The 19,183-nt window shown below is 34.3% G+C and overlaps 1 protein-coding gene across 2 annotated transcripts; it reads right to left on the bottom strand.

The window, feature by feature from the left end:
* Positions 1-5,107: 5,107 nt before the first annotated feature.
* On the bottom strand, positions 5,108-17,963 carry LOC143249304 (uncharacterized). 2 transcript variants are annotated; one of them, XM_076498905.1, is made up of 3 exons: positions 17,679-17,963; positions 13,510-13,765; positions 5,108-6,757 (listed from the first exon to the last, which is right to left on the bottom strand). In XM_076498905.1, the coding sequence occupies exon 3, from the start codon at positions 6,726-6,728 to the stop codon at positions 5,943-5,945; it is 786 nt and encodes a 261-aa protein (XP_076355020.1). In that variant the 5' UTR covers positions 6,729-6,757; positions 13,510-13,765; positions 17,679-17,963; the 3' UTR covers positions 5,108-5,942. The 2 variants fall into 2 exon arrangements, with proteins under 2 accessions (XP_076355020.1, XP_076355019.1); XM_076498904.1 differs by lacking the exon at positions 13,510-13,765 and having other exon boundaries at positions 17,679-17,960.
* Positions 17,964-19,183: the final 1,220 nt, after the last annotated feature.

Raw genomic sequence — 19,183 nt, forward strand, 5'->3', positions numbered from 1 at the left:
ATGGCTAAATGTTTGAATGTGCTTTATAAGGGCTCATTGCGCAGGCGCAAGATAATTTCAGACGATGATCCACCAATGGCTCTTTTAGTCTTATTTTCATAGAATGTAGTTATAGCTATGATAGGTGAGTTGTGACACGTAAGTGTAAGTATTCGTTTATAGTGTAATATATTGTTTAATTTTAAATTTGTGTTTTCCTTGATTTTTATCATTTTACTTAATTTACATTTAACTTAACCCACAGACCATAATGGTTGAGAAAAAGAACGACAAGGGTAGTGATTTAGTAGAAAGTTCATGCAAGAAAGTATGCCTGAATAAGCCTTGTTACGAACAGAAACGTCAGTTGCCACAAAAATGCCGTAATGATCCTAAGTTTAGTTGTTTCAGTGAAGATTCGAAAAACTTTAAGTCATTTTGTAAAATATGCAGTTGTGACTTAACTGGGAGTGTTACCATACTTGATAAACATCTTGGCAGTGAAAAATATTTAAAAGTATTAAAGCAAGTGCCCACACTTCTAAAGTAACTGATTTCTTATGGCCTTCTACTTCTTCATATAGCATGTCTCAAGTAGTTTCCACTGAACTGAAAATGTGTGCGTTTGTTGCAGAACACAATCTCCCCATTTCAATACTAGATCATCTTCTAATCTTTCTATCTAATGCGTGCCCTGATTCTAAAATCACCAAGGGAACCAAATGTGCAAGAACAAAACGAATAGCTATTTTTCGTAATGTCATTGGTGAGGAATAGCAGGAAATACTTATTGCACAAATAAAGAATATTACATTTTCAATAATTATTGATGTAACTATAGGTGGATCTACAAACAAGTAACTTGTTCTGATATCTAGATTTTATGGTAGCCATATTGAAAAAAACAGTTGACAAGTTTTAACTCTTGGAAATCAATTGCTGTACTGCCCAGGCGTTTACAATTCTATAGCGATTTCTTTGAAAAACATGGAATCCCATTTAAAAATCTGATAGTCTAAGCAAGTGTAATGATGGGGTTAAAAAGTAGTGTTCAAAGTCTTCTAAAGCAGAAAGTGGCATATCTTTTTATATAAGGTTGTGTATGCCATTCAATGCATTTATGTGCATCCTATACATGTTCTGAACTTCCATTTTCCTTAGAGGAGCTGACTAGCAATATTTAGTTATATTTGTCAAACAACTGAAAGAGATTATCTGAATATGCAGAATTTCAGGAATTTACCCAGACTGATCCTAAAAAGATTTTACATCATAGTTGTACTCGATGGTTATCACTTTAGCAAGTGGTAGAAAGACTAATGAATCAATGGCCAGCACTTGTCTTAATTTTTAATTCAGCGTCATTAGAAGATGGGATGACTTTAGCATCTACAGTAGTAAAAGGTTTATAGAACCCAATTGTAAAAATGTACATTACATTTCTAACTTTTATTCTGCCATATGTAAATAAAATAAATTCAGAGTTTCTAGCTGAGAGCTTCGGAATTCATAGGCTACATGCCTCCATTAAAAGTAGTATGAAAGGTATCCTTGGTAATTTTATTAAAAGAGAAGTACTAAAAGATGCAGATATATTGAAGGTTAACATCAATGATCCTTCAATTTACCTTTCCTTAAGTGAAATATATCGTGAACAAGAACTGAAAGTATCTTTCTAGAATATTCTTTCCAAATCCAAACCAAAGAACTCGAAAAATTTCATTCAATTTTTATGTCAAACTAAGCAAGGAAATGTACAAACGGTTTGTATCATCTGGTATATTCACGTATTTACAGCTATTTAAAGCTTTAGATACAGAAAATGTGTCTCAACGACAATTATCCCATTGGCCATGAAATTTCCTAACATTATTGAGGAAAAAAAAGTATGAAGATATCAATAGAGAATGGTGAGAGTTAACTTTGTAAGAGAATGAAATTTCAGAACCAGAAATACTAGAATTATATTTCTCAAGAAAGATGTGGAGATAAATTTCGTTTCCCAATTATCTCCAAATCAATGATTGTTTGTTTGTTTGTTTTGAATTTCGCGCAAAGCAACTCGAGGGCTATCTGCGCTAGCCGTGCCTAATTTAGCAGTGTAAGACCAGAGGGAAGGCAGCTAGTCATCACCACTCACCACCAATTCTTGGGCTACTCTTTTACCAACGAATAGTGGGATTGACCGTAACATTATAACGCCGCCACGGCTGAAAGGGCGAACATGTTGGCGCGACGGGATGCGAACCCGCGACCCTCAGATTACGAGTCGAACGCCTTAACACAGTTGGCCATGCCAGGCCACCAAATTAATGATAAACTTACAATCCTTGCCTCATTCTTCAGCTGCAGCAAAAAGGCTGTTCTCTTTGGTAAACAATATAAAGGTAAAAAAATCGTTCCTGGCTAAGTACGGAAACACAAAATGCCTTAATATATGTCAAAATCATTTAGAAAACACATGTAAAGAGTGGTAACCGTCTGAAAAATTGTGCAAAAAATTGAAGAAAACTAAATTGTATACCAATGAACAATAAAAAAACATCAAGTTTTTAATAAAATAAGGTTAGTTATATGTTTTCTTATTTAACTTGGTAAAATCCAAGAAAATCATCTGGCAGCCCTGGTTAAGTTATTGTCAATCGGATTAAAGACGACTGATTTAGGACAGTAAAACTATGAGGTGAAAGGACGTGCAGACACCTAAGTATTGATTCGACCAAGCAAACTAGATTAGCAGTTTCTCGCTCAGGTTTTCAAAGAATCATTCCGGTGAACGGTTATTGTTGATTATATTATTCAACTTCTTAGCACATTTACTAAATTTTATGCAGTCTAGAAAACTAATGAATGAATATTTGCTGTAAAATGCTTTTAAATACTTTAAGTGTAGCTACCTGTTTGGCTGCCAATTTCGATTTGTTTAATATTTATTTGGCCCCACTTTTTTGACACTTAAGGTACTTTCGATTAGATATACGTAAACGTCACTTCAAAAATTAATAAAAAACATGGGTAAGGAAACATTAATTACGAAGATTTAAAAAATTTGTGATCGTGTGCATATTACTTGATGTATGACAAAACCAGTAAGTACTAGTTATTATGATGTTTAGCTAATTCGATGGCAGAGAATACTACTCAATAAAGCAGCGTTTGTCAAACTGGAGATTATAAAAAAATTGCTATAATGGATATTTTAAAGAGTACGTACAGTAAATTTCTATTATTTTATGTGTTTGTGTCGACACGTATAAAATACCTTCAAAGTGGACAGCAGACAAAAGTTGAAAACTATTGCAATGAAGTTTTATGCTGTCGTCAGGCGAACAACACGTATAATGTTTAAACTTAAAAACCCTATAACTAAAGTGTTAGAATTTGCCCAAAAACAGTATTGCCTCTAAATACTACAAAAGTTTGATTGTAACTATGTTTTTTGTTTTTTTTTTAGATAACGTTGTCAAATACAAAATATTACAACGTTATAAATGGTTCCAAAGCTTTGAATTTGGTTCCTGAAGGAGAAATAGCAAACATTTAATAGCGCTAAATCTCTTTTGGTTGTATTTGGATCGCTGTAAAAGGTGATGTTAAATATATACTGCCACATACGAGCAACTAATTCTAAAATGTGGTTTAAAAGTAACTCTTTTATTTTATTTAGCTGGTGTTAAAAAAGCGCTTGGGCTTCATGACGTTTATTTTGTTATTAACTGGCATACTTTTATAACGTGTGGAGAAAATAAATATTCCTCCAGGGGTAAATGACATCCGGTGTTTTCACGTCTTGACCTTTTGGAAATTCTATAAAATAGGATTTTGCTTGGGCGCAGCAGCGACATCTATAAGGAACTATTTCAAACAGCTATGTACTGGTCAAGTCTAATATGATAAGTCTTTTTACATTCTCAAAGTTAACTGCTCTTTTACGTAAAGCCGTGGTTTGATGGTTTTCAAAAAAATTAAGTCGCTGTTATACGTTACATTAATTTATCAAAAACAGAACGAACAACACTTAAATTAATAAAATATAAAGATCAATCCATAACTGATACTTGGACGATTCTTTAAGTTTAAACTGACCTGATATTTTAGAGATATTTTCATTCATTGTAAGTATCAAAAGGCAACAAACGATTCATCTAAGAATAATAACTTTCTTCCTATTCTTTCAGGCACGGCGTGGCCAGGTGAGTTTAAACGTGCGACTCGTAATCCGAGGGGCGCGGGTTCGCATCCCCGTCGCACCAAACATGCTTGCCCTTTTTTGGCCCGGCATGGCCAAGCGTGTTAAGGCGTGCGACTCGTAATCTGAGGGTTGCGGGTTCGCATCCACCTCGCGCCAAACATGCTCGCCCTTTCAGCCGTGGAGGCGTTATAATGTGACGGTCAACCCCACTATTCGTTAGTAAAAGAGTAGCCCAAGATTTGGCGGTGGGTCGTGATGACCAGCTGCTTTCCCTCTAGTCTTACAATGGAAAATTAGGGACAGCTAGCGCAGATAGCCCTTGTATAGCTTTGTGCGAATTTCAAAACAAACCAAACTTTTTTATGTACCAGCATTACTTGTTCACGGTATATTAAACCAAACATTGAAATACAGTGATAAGCACTTAATTACTTATATCTCACATAAAAGTGTTCATAAGAGTTAATACTGGGTAAGGTATACAATATATAATTTTAGTGACAAAGTTATTTAGATATTTATCGTCGCATATAATGCATAGGCCACCTATGTCCGGGCCTAAGGCCCCGTCCATACAGGTGTCCCGCTGTCTATCCAAATTTTAAAAACAACAAAAAATCATGGTTTTTAAAACTAACTGGAAAGACGCAATAATGAGGTATTATCATTACTAAATATTACCTGGGCCTAGGGTCCAACTAAATCTCAATTCGGCCCTTGTCTAAACTAGCGAAGAGTAATATGTGTGTGTTTATGTGATAATAAACCTAAATAAAACATGTTTAATGAAATCATATTTTACTAATTTAATATGGGTTTCCATTATGATCAGATATTTTAAGTATAGTTATATGTAATAACATTTGATTCTGTTAATCAAGAATTAGATGAATAGAACCTTAAAAGAAACACCTATTTATTAACTGAGTTACTTCAGTGTCACGACAAATTTATTAATTCTATAAACTGATACTTTTCAAAATTCAGTACAGAACTTGTCAAAAATAAAATTTAATAAGGGTCATAGAAATATTTTCACGTTAATCTAACTTGTCTCTTACCTTGGCTATCTTTACAATTCACACCAAAAGGTCTACAAAGCGCACAGGCTGTTATAATCCATCAATTTGAGCACAATTATCAATTTTTTTCCTTGCTCAACAGAACAAATAAAAGTGATTTAAAAATAATCTACAATAATCAAATTTAATTTAATAAAATGATTAGATACAAAAGATTTCATATATTTCATACGTATATTTTAAAGATTTCTTTACACATCTGGTTCCAGATATGCAGACAAATTATGTTGATAGTGTTCAAATTTATACCAAAAAGGTGGTTTGGTAACAAATGGATACTTATGAAATCACGTCATCTTTTTCGTATCTTAAACTCGCAGTAGTCTCTTAGGTAAGCGACTATCTTACTTCTGTAATGACTAGACAATGACAACCTCCACCTGACAAGAGAAAGACTGTTGCCCTAACCTTAGAAACAAGAAAAACTTATACAAAAGATAGGAATACAAACCGTATAGTAGATGTTTATTTCGCAAAAAAAAAGAAAGTATTTTTTTCTTTTGTCATAGAAAATACTCAGTACTGTAACGACGATTCAGTTTTGTTCGAGCTGAGTTTAACATTTCCTTGTCTTCCTTGAAGCAGAAAAAATAAACTCTTTTAAAGGAAAGACAGAAGGAAACTCAGTTGAAAATATTTTACAGCTTACAAACTTAAGTAAAATCAAAACGTTTACATTTTTTTTTATCCTAACGTTTATTTCTTCCCCATATGGAAAACATTTTCCAGAAAGAAAATCTATCTCCTGTAACCACGTTGTCCTTGGATTCCGATATGTTTTCTTTTACAGATGACACTACGTCATGTCGCGGGAATCTTTGTTGTTCTTCATTCGATGAAGGGTTACACGGACTTGCGAAATCAGACTGTGGATCATCTCTGGTGTCTCTAAGCATGTCTAGTACATTCTGTTCAGATTTTGTGACCTTTGCTCTAGTTAAAGTGAAACTGCGATTAGAAGACTTATCAGGTTGTTGTTGGCTGGTAGTAGCTGACCTGTTAGACAAAATGTCGGATTTAACAGCATTGGGATCTTCCACAAAAGCTTGGGCAAGGTTCCTACTAATTTGTTTCCTGATAGTCTTTTTCATGGACAAGTGACGTTCAAGATGACGTATGTCTTTATCGGTCAATGTCTTCGTGCCATAATTACCGCAGTTACTGTTTTTATTGGCGTTATTTTTCTTACAATCGGAGGGAATGCGATTTTCATCCATGGCTGACTTGTTTTTCTTCTTGTTTTTATTTTTGTTATTTCCCTGATTATAGTCTTGCTTGCTATTTCCGTTTTCATCATCTATCAACTTTTTAGAATTCTCCCCGTGAAATTCACCGGAAAGTCCATCAAAGTCCATTTTTTTCTTTCTGCTGCCTGGAGAATAGTTATAGACACAAACCTCTTGTAAATTGTTGGGTACTAAATCTTTTCGGGGATTGTGGAAGATGTCTCGAACGTGAGGATTGTTACGGTTCATGATTTTTACCACGACTTGTCGGATTGATGCTAAAAGAAGAGAAACAGATAAAGTTTTGTAGGTATTAACTACTCGAAAAAACCAAAACGGAAGTAGTGGAAAAGTAGAAACATATCTCCATGATAATAAATATAAAGTTTGGGTTTTTAAATTACCAAAAATAGTTATTAGTTCAAATCGTATGTGCGCATATTTTAAAATAACGAAAAGCTTTTTTTCTGCACATTCATATGAAGTAACAACACTTTAAAATAGATCAAACACACATTAACTTAAAATAGGCCAAATACAGACATCATGCCACGTATGTGATACATATTGGTCGTGTAATTAAACATGATTGTGGCCTGTATTTAAACCTTTATGATGCATAATCTAAATAAAGTGTGTAGTCTTATAAAACTATACTCTGAAACATTGCTTTAGACATTTACGCAAAACTACACAAGAGTTACATGCAAAACCATTCCCCTACTTCGAAGTGATCAACTCAAAGGAATATAGTCAACAGCATCTGTGGCCAACTCCTGGAGTGTAATTTGGCCATCACTGTTATAACACACCCATGGCTCTAAAGTGGGAGGTGTGGTTAATCGGACATTAAGTATGAAACCTCAACTCATATTTGACCGTCAATAATACATTCATGGCGTTTTTTTTTTACGGTAACGGGACTCAAACCTTGAACTTTTGTATTCTCAGCTCAGCACATTAAGCAATAGTTCACATTCTACCTTATTCTGAAAGAAGGGTATATCAGTACTGCTACTGATTTAAAAATCATGTAAATTTAACACAAGAGCAAGAAAAAGTAAAATCCCGTCCATTCAGCTTCTAGAAAATTTCTTATCCATTAGAGATAATCTTTAATATTTAACTTATAAAGCATACAAGTACTTCTTTAAACATTTCAATACAAAAATATTTATTCTTACAATTAATTAACTGATTGTTAGACATTTGAGGTAATTGTGGTCCATTACGGTAAGGTATTTGCTACAATTTACATTGAAATATATATTGAAGACATGAAAAGTGTTATTATTTAAACGTATATAATAATATTCAGCGTCACATATCTAGTTATTTTCTATAGAAAATTTCCAATATATACGAATCTCTTTGCAAAATACACATTTTGAAACCACCCATACGTTTTTTTTTTCTCTATTCAGCATGTATAAGCTTTTTTTTAAAGTTTAACTTGCTGGTTTGACAAGATTCGCCTTCTAGAACCTGTTATTTATTTTCAATCTCTCTAAAGCTTTAGATTCAAGTGCGTCAACGCGCCTTCCATGGTGGGCGATTTTCAAGACGACGCCCAACATAGACAACAAGGAAAAGGTTTGTTTATTTTGAATTTCGTGCAAAGCTACACGAGGGCTATCTGCGCTAGCCGTCCCTAATTTAGCAGCGTAAGACTAGAGGGACGGCAGCTAGTTATTACCACCCACCGCCAACTCTTGGACTACTCTTTTATCAACGAATAGTGGGATTGACCTACACATTGTAACACCCCCACGGCTGAAAGGGCGAGCACATTTAGTGTGATGGGGATTCGAACCAGCGACTTTCGGATTACGAGTCGAGTGTCTTATCCACCTGGCCGGGCAAGGAAAAGGAGTTTACACGAAAAACAAAACAGTTTCGTATGGAAAGTGTTTGTTTATAGACAATGGATTTTCTATTTTATGTATAAAAAAAACACCGATATGTTAAAGTCAGTTTTTACCATGTTATAATTTGCAGAACTAATATAAAAGAATTTCGGCCTTGTTTCCAAAAGCAAGTTTACGACCAACTTCAGAATATATTTGGAGTTTTAAACTATAACGTTTTGAATGTACTTCATACGTATTGAATAGCAAAATATAAATTTACTATAAACTACCGAACGAAAGTGTCATGTTTCTTCCCTAAGTCACCCACTGACAGTTCGTATGTTGAATTAGAGATCTATTATAGATAAGAAGGTTGAACGGTAATTAGTCCAGTTGTTATACAAATAACCATATGATTTACTTGAGATGGTTGTTGTCCTACAACCACTGTTTAGTTTAAAGTACCGTGTCAACAAAATAGAAGTCGGATAAATTTGATTCACCTAAGTCATGCGTAAAGATACAATATTTTTGAACCTTCCGAAATGGAGCTAATTATAAAAACAAGTATGGATCAATATATATATATATATATACGCCACCTAGTTAACTATGGTAATATAAAAAGGTTTAATGCTCTAAAAGTATTGAAACAAGAAAGTCAAAACTACAAAATTGAGTTATTTAAGGTTTAAGAAAATGTATCCTTACTTTGGCAAATAGCTGTAATTATGTCACTCGGGGCCAAAGTAGGGATAAAATGTTTTATATATTAAGTAACACACGTAGCTTGGTTACGTATATACTGACCCCTACTTGTCTTTATTAAATTTCATTTTATTTTTATCATGCTTGTTTCCTTTTCATTAACGACTTTTGTGCGCTAGCAATACCAAGCGTGGTGCGCGCATGCATTCGATTCGATTACTCATCGGGATCTCTAAACAACTTACCGTAAAATCTAATTATATAACCACATTAGCGCATCGTCCGTTATATACATATATACTAGTATTTTTTTCGAAAATGAATCACTAGGACTCCAAACTGTAGTGTATTGTAAAAGAATTAGAGCGATAAGGCGCGTCAATTTTTTTCTTCTGTACGCTCGTCTGGAAAACTCACCTATTTACTCAGATAAAAATTCATTGAGATAGTGAAATTATGATTCGTTCCCTAAACACGTATATAGCGATTTAGACGGCTTTATAAGTACAATAAGTTTCAGTTTTCCTCATCCAGTACTGTGGAATAATCATTATTAATATTCAGACATTTTAAAGGTAGTTTTAAATAGACGATTTTCATGGTCGTCATTTCGTTTCATCGTGATCCCAACTATTAATTACTATCGTACTTAATGATAATGCAGGCAATGATATAAATTTACTTAATTAAAAGCCCTTTAAGCAATAACGGACTGTGTTTTTTTTTTTTTTTAATTCAACAATACGTAGTATCCGTTTCCAGGATCACCGGTAAGTTTATGGATTTACAAGACTAAAATCCGAGGTTGAGTTTACCACGATTGAAAAAAAGCACTGACATACCATTGTGTAACTTTGCAACAACTAAATGTTGTAGTGAGATGAAATGTAACATGCTCAAGATGGTTCGACCATCACTGTTGATTCTGTGCTTCATGAGGTAAGAGAAAAATAAAATAAAAATTATGATTATACTGACGTTTATCTTAATCTCCTACCAATTAAAAGAGTTATATAGTTACCTGATATGACGAATCAAGAATTGTGTGCTAATTAATTACTGGTAATAATACCAAAGACTGCGTGTGGTAGTCTGAAAGTTGAAGTTTATTTCATTCTCACTGAACGTTTCTGAGAAAAATCAGAGATCAGTTTGAATTTATCTGCTCAGTGACACTACGAAAACTAGCAGCTTTAAAATATATTTTCGACTTCACGTATTTTATATTCCACACTTTCATATTTTAAAGATAACAGCAGTAAGATGATCAAATTTTAGGGTTACACATCTTTTTATGAGCAGTTTCAAACCATGATAATACAAACCAAACTGTAAGATTATTTAGCATTTCATGGGAATACTTTTACGAAATAATATCTTTAATGTATCTGGTGTGACTTGGAATTATTTTATATATTACTGCTTGATTTTTACTACATTTTAAACGCTGCTGAATGTACACAAATGATATAAAGTTGTTGTTTTTTTCAGCTTTAGAACGACAATAAAAATAAAATAAAAACACCGTAATCTTATAAGCATGGAATATCTATGCTTCAAGAACATCTGTTGTCGAAAAGAGTTTGTTTTAGCACAAAGTCATATTCATTGTGTCTACCGCGGGGGATCATACCCCAGATTTTAACGTTATAACTTCATGAATGTACCACTGACCAACCGAGAGACAGCCGAAAGACAGAACCAAGTAGTTTACGATCTTTCATCTGAGGTAATTTCTACCCTAATACAATAAAGCTTACAGCCCTTCCTCATCACAAATCGTTAGCTTTGATATCTCTAAATCTCAATATCATTTTAATTCAAAATACGTAGTACACCTTTGCTTTTAAATTACCTACACAGATACCAAATCCTAACCAATACTTAATATTCCCACAAAAGTATTTCCAATCTCATACTATTATAGTTTCATTCGGATGACAGGAATAAAATAAATTAACAAGGAATAACTTTAGCATTTTTGTTACTAGTCTTAGCATTGAAAAAACAAAGTTCAGCCGAAAGAGAGAAAAACTCTTAGTTTATTATATGATAATGAGAAAACAACAACACGCATCCTTGTCACACTTCATGCATTCTGGTATAAAATTAACTTTATTTTTTTATTTTTCTCATTGAAAGCCTTTAAAACTTAGAAAACGTTAATATTTTATAACAACAAAAAGCATCAAGTTGTTTTTTGCTGTAACACTGACATTACCTTGGAACTTCCTGATTGTGTTATACACACTATAAAACTATTATTCATGGTTTTAAGTCTTTCACAGTTCACCTGTCGTAACCATGTAGAACCGAAACAAGTTCTCGTAAAATGCATATCATTCAACCATAGATTTTACATCACTGTTCATTAATGTTGTAGTGTAATATGTTTACTTACTAAATTATTTTCTTCTTAGAGGTATCGCACTATACGTTACTGCAGTACATGTACTGTATCTAAAAAACACAAACAGTTATACAAACTGTTTTAATTAACAGTGTATAAAAATATTAACATTAATGTTTTATAATAAAATATTATTATATTATTTTATCTACTGTGCTTCGAAATCAGAATTGTTGTTCAAATAATTTTTGTTGAGAATTTATGGTGTATTTTTTAAGAATTGTTTTTTTTCCAAATCTGTGGGCTGTTGTAATTTTCTGTTCACTCCGATCAAGCTTTACACGAGAATTACCTACGCCTCCCATTCTTTTTTGTTTAGAATTGATGTGTTTTTCGTATATCAAAGCCACGTCTGCCTATCTGCTGTAGCCACCGAGGGAAATCGAACCTCTAATTTTAGCGTTGTAAATCCGAAGATTTATTGCTGTCCCGCCGGGGAAACTTTGAGTTGATAGATTAGAGAAAAAGCAGTTAGTCAATGGGACCCGCTGTCGAGTCTTATTTCACTAAATTTGTATAACTAAAGGTCGCCTTCACAAATTATTCCTGACATGATAAAACGAATCTTAATCGCAACAATGCATGTTAACCTGACTATATGTTGCATTCAACTTGCTACTTCTTATTAAGAATATATTATGAAATATGGAAACATCGTATACGTCTATATAAACGACTATTGCCAGGCATATACAAAGGCCAATCCATCAAACGGGAGGGGGGGAGGGTAGTTACTCTGGTGAATGGCTGACTGTATGAGTAGATAGGTTTTTGAATGAGGGATGAACTCATGGACACGTAATAAATGGCTAACTGAGCCACACCTGGCTTCTCAGAAGGGCGGTAAACTGTTTAGTCATTGTCTATAGATGGTTTAGGTATACATTTGATGGATTCTTCACGTCGTATACTTGTTTTAAACATCTGAATGTTTAGAGAGGTACATTAGAAATCTTATGGGAGTTGTACATAGTACTTGACTTTCGCTATTGTTTTTCGACCTAGACATTCATTTTTTCTTACCTTTCAGTTTTTCCCAGTCTCAAAATTCTTGTTGTTACAGTTAAAGTACTTATTAAATAAATCACTGACACTCCTTTATCAATGCGGGGATTAAAAAGACAAGTCCGAAATATCCGAGCCTTTTATCTTTCCCACGGACAGGCGTAAACAGAATGTCTGGAGGTCTTGCTTCTACAAAAGGCGTAAAAGGGATTTTTTGCCATTTGACAGGACAGTTTATAGATGGATTACAATCACAGTTTAAGTTTTAAAGTTGACACTGCTACTGCGTAAACCATAAAATAAGCCGTTCTGGTACAGGTTGTTAAATATTTCTATAATTATGTTATGAAATCACTTATTATGTTGTAAACTATGCAATGAGATATACAGTTGTTCTATTTTTATTTACTTATATTTGATTGTCAGAGAACACACTATTTTTACCATCACGGAACTGCCGTAAATCATATATATTATTATAAAATCTAATACTCGAGACTGAAATGTCGTTACATCATCACTTTCCTTACACGTACTGTTCTGTTTCTTTCTTAGACCCTCCCCAAATACATCCCCGTTTAAAAACCAGTTTCTACATTTATGCTTTGAGACTTTAGTAGTAGTTACAATTAATAGTCTGATTAAATATATTAGGTCAGGTGATTAGGAAGTCGACTCGTAATCTGAGAGGCGCGGATTCGAATTCACGTCACACCAAATATGCTCGCCCTTTCAGTCGTGGAGGCGTTATAATGTGACAGTCAATCCAATTATTCGTTGGTAAAAGAGCATCCTAAAGGTTGGCGGTGGATGGTGACGACTAGCTGCCTTGCCTCTAGTATTACACTATTAAATTAAGGACGGCTAGCGCAGATAGCCTTCATGTTGCTTTGCGCGAAATTCAAAAAACAAACAAATAAACCACTGCAGAGAGTCTATTCCAAGACTTTAGCGCTTACTTACCGGCAGACTGTATAATATAATATATAATCAACACATGGACCCACAAGCATTTTGGTGAATAATTTTTTAAAAAAACGACAGAAAGTATACCTACCTCATCAGTCATCCTAGGTTAAAGTCACCATTTCATTTTTTTTCACTCTCATGGAGATGAGATGTTTGATGTTCATAACTTCCCCGCCAGAGGGTCTAATGCCGTTTGGAGGGGAGTCTCATGTTTTAATTATTCGCACCACTATAAATTATTCATTGTCTTTTAGTCAATCAGTAGACACCAAAGTGTCGTCGCATAAAGGACACTTTTAACGTTGCAACTTGTATTGTCGTGACGTCAGAAAAATGTGAGCATACTATAAATCACAAGAAGAATTATGCATTCTGCAGGCTACAACATAGCGTGACATACGAACTTCAGAAGCAAGAAATGAAAATATTCGTTACAATTAATTTTGGTTTTATTTACTCTTGAAGCAGAATACTTTGGGGATCATGTGGAAATACATCTAGTTTAATTTTAACTATACACCAATAATATATTTCACTGTCATCGGGCTAGTTTTAGAGTGAAAAATAACGCGAACATTATTTCTTCATAATGCAAAGACTAGAGTAAATGTGATATTATTCCGGCTCGTAAACACATTTGAAAACATAAATAATTAAAACAAACAGCATTTAAAATGCCACTTCTAACCTCTCTCTTTGAAACCATCCCCTGGTGAAACAGCGATAAGTTTACGGACATACAACACTAAAATTCGGAGTTGTTTTCCTACGGTAAAGCGGATAGATTAACGTGGCTTTGTTCTAAAGCGAGCAAACAATTTGTTTGTTTGTTTTGGAATTTCGCACTAAGCTACTCGAGGGCTATCTGTGCTAGTCGTCCCTAATTTAGCAGTGTAAGACTAGAGGGAAGGCAGCTAGTCATCACCACCCACCGCCAACTCTTGGGCTACTCTTTTACCAAAGAAAAGTGGGATTGACCGTCACATTATAACGCCCCCACGGCTGGGAGGGCGAGCATGTTTTGGCGCGACTCGGGCGCGAACCCGCGACCCTCAGATTACGAAGCGCACGCCTTAATGCGCTAGGCCATGCCAGGCCCGCGAGCAAACAAACAAAAAATATTTGATAAATAATCGTCTTTTAAATAAATTAATCACAGTCTTTGTGAATCCCATAAGATCTGTTTAAAAAAATTGTTTATTAATTAAATTAATCGTAGTCTTTGTGAATCCCAAAAGATCTGTTTAAAAAAAATGTTTATAAATTAAATTAATCGTAATCTTTGTGAATCCAATAACATCCGTTTAATAAAATACTGTTTATTAATTAAATTAATCGTAGTTTTTGTGAATCCCACAAAATTTGTTTGATAAAATATTGTTTATTAATTATTAATAAATTAATCGTAGTCTTTGTGATATTCCACTAGATTTAGAAAAAGATTGTCCTTATACGTGGGTTACGAATAATGTTCCCGGTTTTCAGTCTGGTTTTACAGCACAAAATTGACGGTCCGTGTTATTCTGTTGCTTTAATTCCTTAGGGCTTCGAAGCAAACACAACAATCTCGCCTAAGGCTGCCTTGAGCTTAGCGTTTAATGGTTGACTTCCTTGGTGTCAGCGTCCGGTATGTGTAACCCGTGGGAAGAACCGTACGGATGATTAAATTTGACAGATCATTGATGTACTCATCCTCTGTTTACACCAAGCTATTTATCATTGAATGTTTCCAAAATAACCAAGAACTTTGTATTACTTATTTTCAGCTTCAGAAGTAGTTGACTTTAAATAGTCCGAAAATACAAGCTGTGAGAACGAATGGGATCAGTTAATATTACAACTACTCACACGTAGCCACATTAATTTTCAAAACACATACACACGTGCAAGAGAAATACATAAAGTACAAATCTTCTAACTGATTTTGCAAATGTTAAACACCTTGAAAAAGAAACACATACACTGGAGTTTTATTTAGCCAATATTATCAAATCACATGAACCGAAAAACTTGAATGGAAACAAGTCTTAGTGAAAGAGTAACTTGAAATTAAGCTAGTGTATCATTTTATATCCACTGACCACTGCCAGTCTCTGACATCTATATATAGCAGAGAAGGTCAATCGTGTACGTACAACTTTGTAAACTAGCTTATAATAAAGTGATACATTAAAAGCCTTGCTAACCCATTTGAGTAAACAGCGACAATCGAAACTGAGTGTCTCCTCTCTAATTGATTTTCACCGGAAAGTTTAATTAACACAGTGGATTTTTACAACAAAATAGATACAAGTGTGTGTGTGTGTTTTTTTTCTTATAGCAAAACCACATTGGGTTATCTGCTGAGTCCACCGAGGGGAATTGAACCCCTTGTAGACTTACCGCTGTACCAACGGGGGACAGATAAAAATAGAACAATAATTTCAACTGTGGAAAAGAAACATTTTCTGACATCTGAAATTACATTTCATTCACGACAAGTAGAAAAAGGTGGTTGTTTTCGAACAAAAAATTCACCTTAAAAACAAATACTATACCAGATTCACAACATATTGTAGGGTTTTATATGAAACTTCGTCACACACAATTTTCTAAATGCAAGTGGATATAATCACTTCTAAAACATTGTACATATCCATCTACAAAACTGTGTATTAGATATGTACCTCGCAACTTTTAATATAGAAAACTTATTGAACATCTGAAGACGTATTTTACTAACACCTGGGGCATCTCTGTCTATACCATCGCGATTTAGAAATATTCTGCAATCAATCAAATGTAAGAATGATTCCTGTAACTTTTATTACACTGACATGCAGCTACTTGTAACACAACATATTCTTTGGTAAGATCTTGTCCACCTTTACACGTACGTACTGGTCTACAGTATATCACGCCTCATTATTATTATCCTTTGTTACGTATTTTTAGGTAACTCTATAAATACTTTATGTACCACAATACAACAGTTTGTATATGGATATTGCTCTACAACTATAGAGCAACAAAACACCAACTTGTCAAACAAAAACCATTAGCAACCAAAAAACTTGCGCGTTTCGTCGGTGTTACCTGTGCAGTTTACAGACTACCACAAAAAAATAAATAAAAAACTCGTTTTTTTCTCCCTTGTTTAAGTTCTTGCCTTTTGTTTTTCCTATGCGTACTTCTTCCAAAAAAAACCTACGTAAAATGGAACTGTTACGCACACTGGATCGCTATACCATACACGATGCAAATGTGTCTGTGTATATCTTTCCCTTAAACATGTACTGCTAGAATTACCTAATATATCATTTAGGTAGTGTATACATTGTGTATTAAAAAAGGGTTATATATTTCAACACATATAAGATATGCTACAGAATGAACAAGCACTGGAGTATACAGGACTGTTTGCTATGTCCAAGACTTTGGCATACTAAACAAAACAAAATGTTTACCAGTGTAAATAATGAACGTCATACAATTAGGGTATTGTGATCGTAAAACTGAATTTAAATGAAATCAACATCCTCTTTTGTGTGGTGTCCAACTGAACACCATTATAGAAGGGAGGAAGAAGTAGAACATCATATTTGATCCTCCAAGATCCCGAAAAAATCCAAATCGCAGTATTAGTGATACTCTCAAATAACCTTGTTTATTCGTATTCCTTAAACTAAGTGTTTGTTAGTTTTTGAATTTCCCGCAAAGCTATACGAGGACTATCTGCGATAATCGTCTCAATTTAAAAGTGTAAGACTAGAGGGAAGGCAGCTAGTCATCACCACCCACCGCCAACTCTTGGGCTACTCTTTTACCAACGAATAGTGGGATTAACCGTAACATTATAACGCCCCCGCGGCTGAAAGAGCGAGTATGTTTGGTGAGACGAGGATTCGAACCTGCGACCCTCAGACTAGGAGTCGAGTGCCTTAGCCATCTGGCCATGCCGGGCCTAAACCAAGTGTTTTTATTCGAAGATGAAACACGTTTTCACGTTGACCACAATTTATGTTATTATCGCAATTTATGATAAAACACTCGATAAAAAATATCACTGCTTGTAAATTCATTTCGAGGAAACTAAACAAAAACATAATAAGATGAAATTGTTCCGAAGCTTCAACGATTGCGAAGAACAGACGCTTATTCCTCACGGGTGGACAAATATGAATCTTTTACTTTATCATTACGTTTACGGAGGAATCTTTGAATTAATAAAATACATTTTAAGTAACAACCTATTATATATATAAATATATATTATACCTTGTTGTTAATCTTCAAAACAGAGTACCCTATTGGTGGAAGAAAGCTTTGCTGACTCTACGAGGATTGGGTTTTTGCAGCAGAATAAAACGATATTCACAACATCTTTTCCTCTCAGACTTTCGGTGCCAATTCAACAGTCACCACAAGCAGCTTGCACGTGCAAGACCACGTCACGAAATGCGGAGCTCTGGCCAATAAACTAGTTTGGATTTCTGTTCCGAATCTTATCATTACAGCATGCTGATACCCCCAGCTGCTCCGGCCCACCTGTTTGTGTAAGTACCAGTCGATACGAAGCGAACCTGTTCAGCGTGGTCTGCGCATGCTTGTTTTAACACACCTGCTTGTGTTTATGTTAAGAAGATGAGCAACTGTTTTCTTTGTTTAAGTTAAACATAAAAGTAGTTTTAAAGAACACGTTTCTTTTTTCTATATCACTAATTATATTTTAATAAATAAATATGTGTATGAAAAATATATATATATTTGTGTTTGGACCTCTCGTGGTGAGAATTTAAATTAAAAAATTTATCAAACCAATATTTTACGAGGTGAGAACCAAATTGCCAAGGTTGAACTCACCCAAATGTATCGAGTTCCTCTGTCTGTTGTAACTGTCCGCTCCTACAAGATTTATATCCCATTGTTTATCGTTTGTAGTATCATCTGTATATTGTATGTTGATATTACAATACGAGTTTAATACATTTTTTTTACGATATCCCTGAATGTGGATGCTTAAAATACGCTAACACTTGTAGATAAATAAAGAAAAACGAGTCGAGTATCACTTTATAGTTGAATATACAAACATAAGTACTCATCTGAAACTTGTAAATATGAAAACGATTATATTCGTATTAATTGAACATTGTAAAAACCTATATAATTCGTTTTCAAAACAACCTAGTATGTTCTTAATAAAAACTTAATTTTCAGTCGAACTTTATCATTAATATTCTATCAGTAAGTGTCAACGAACAAGTCTTGGTAAAACGTTGCCGCCAGCCACGAAGCCTAGAATAAAGTGGTCGTCCCTTGTGGTGAAAACTGGAATAGCAGATTTTGGGTCCTAGCTGTATGAGGCTACTTAGTATACAATAATCTCTTATTGATAAAACTTGAGACGGAACAAGTAGGGTTCAGAACAAAAGCTTACTACACAACTTCCTCGTTCCTTTGATCGACATTCACCATGTGCAATAGTTTTAATCGTCTGTATAATAAATTGCATACTACCCCGCTATTTTACTCATCTATCGATGCTCCAATAATATTGTAAAGTTTTTGTTTGTTTAAAGTTACACAATATGTTATCTGTGTTGTGTTCACCACGGGTATCGAAACCCATTTTCTAACGTTGTAGTTACGCAGGCATACCGCACTGCCACTGACGGGCAATATTGTAAAGAATGACCACTTTCACGCAAGAACAAGTAAATGGATGACTACGCGTCACGTGGCAACATACCAGTAAACGTAACACCTGCTGCAGCATGGTA

The sequence above is a fragment of the Tachypleus tridentatus genome, chromosome 4, assembly GCF_004210375.1.
Source record: "Tachypleus tridentatus isolate NWPU-2018 chromosome 4, ASM421037v1, whole genome shotgun sequence".
Lineage (NCBI taxonomy): Eukaryota > Metazoa > Arthropoda > Merostomata > Xiphosura > Limulidae > Tachypleus > Tachypleus tridentatus.

Excerpts from the sequence above, each read along its gene's own strand:
- LOC143249304 (XM_076498905.1), bottom strand. The coding sequence starts at position 6,728 with ATGAACCGTAACAATCCTCACGTTCGAGACATCTTCCACAATCCCCGA.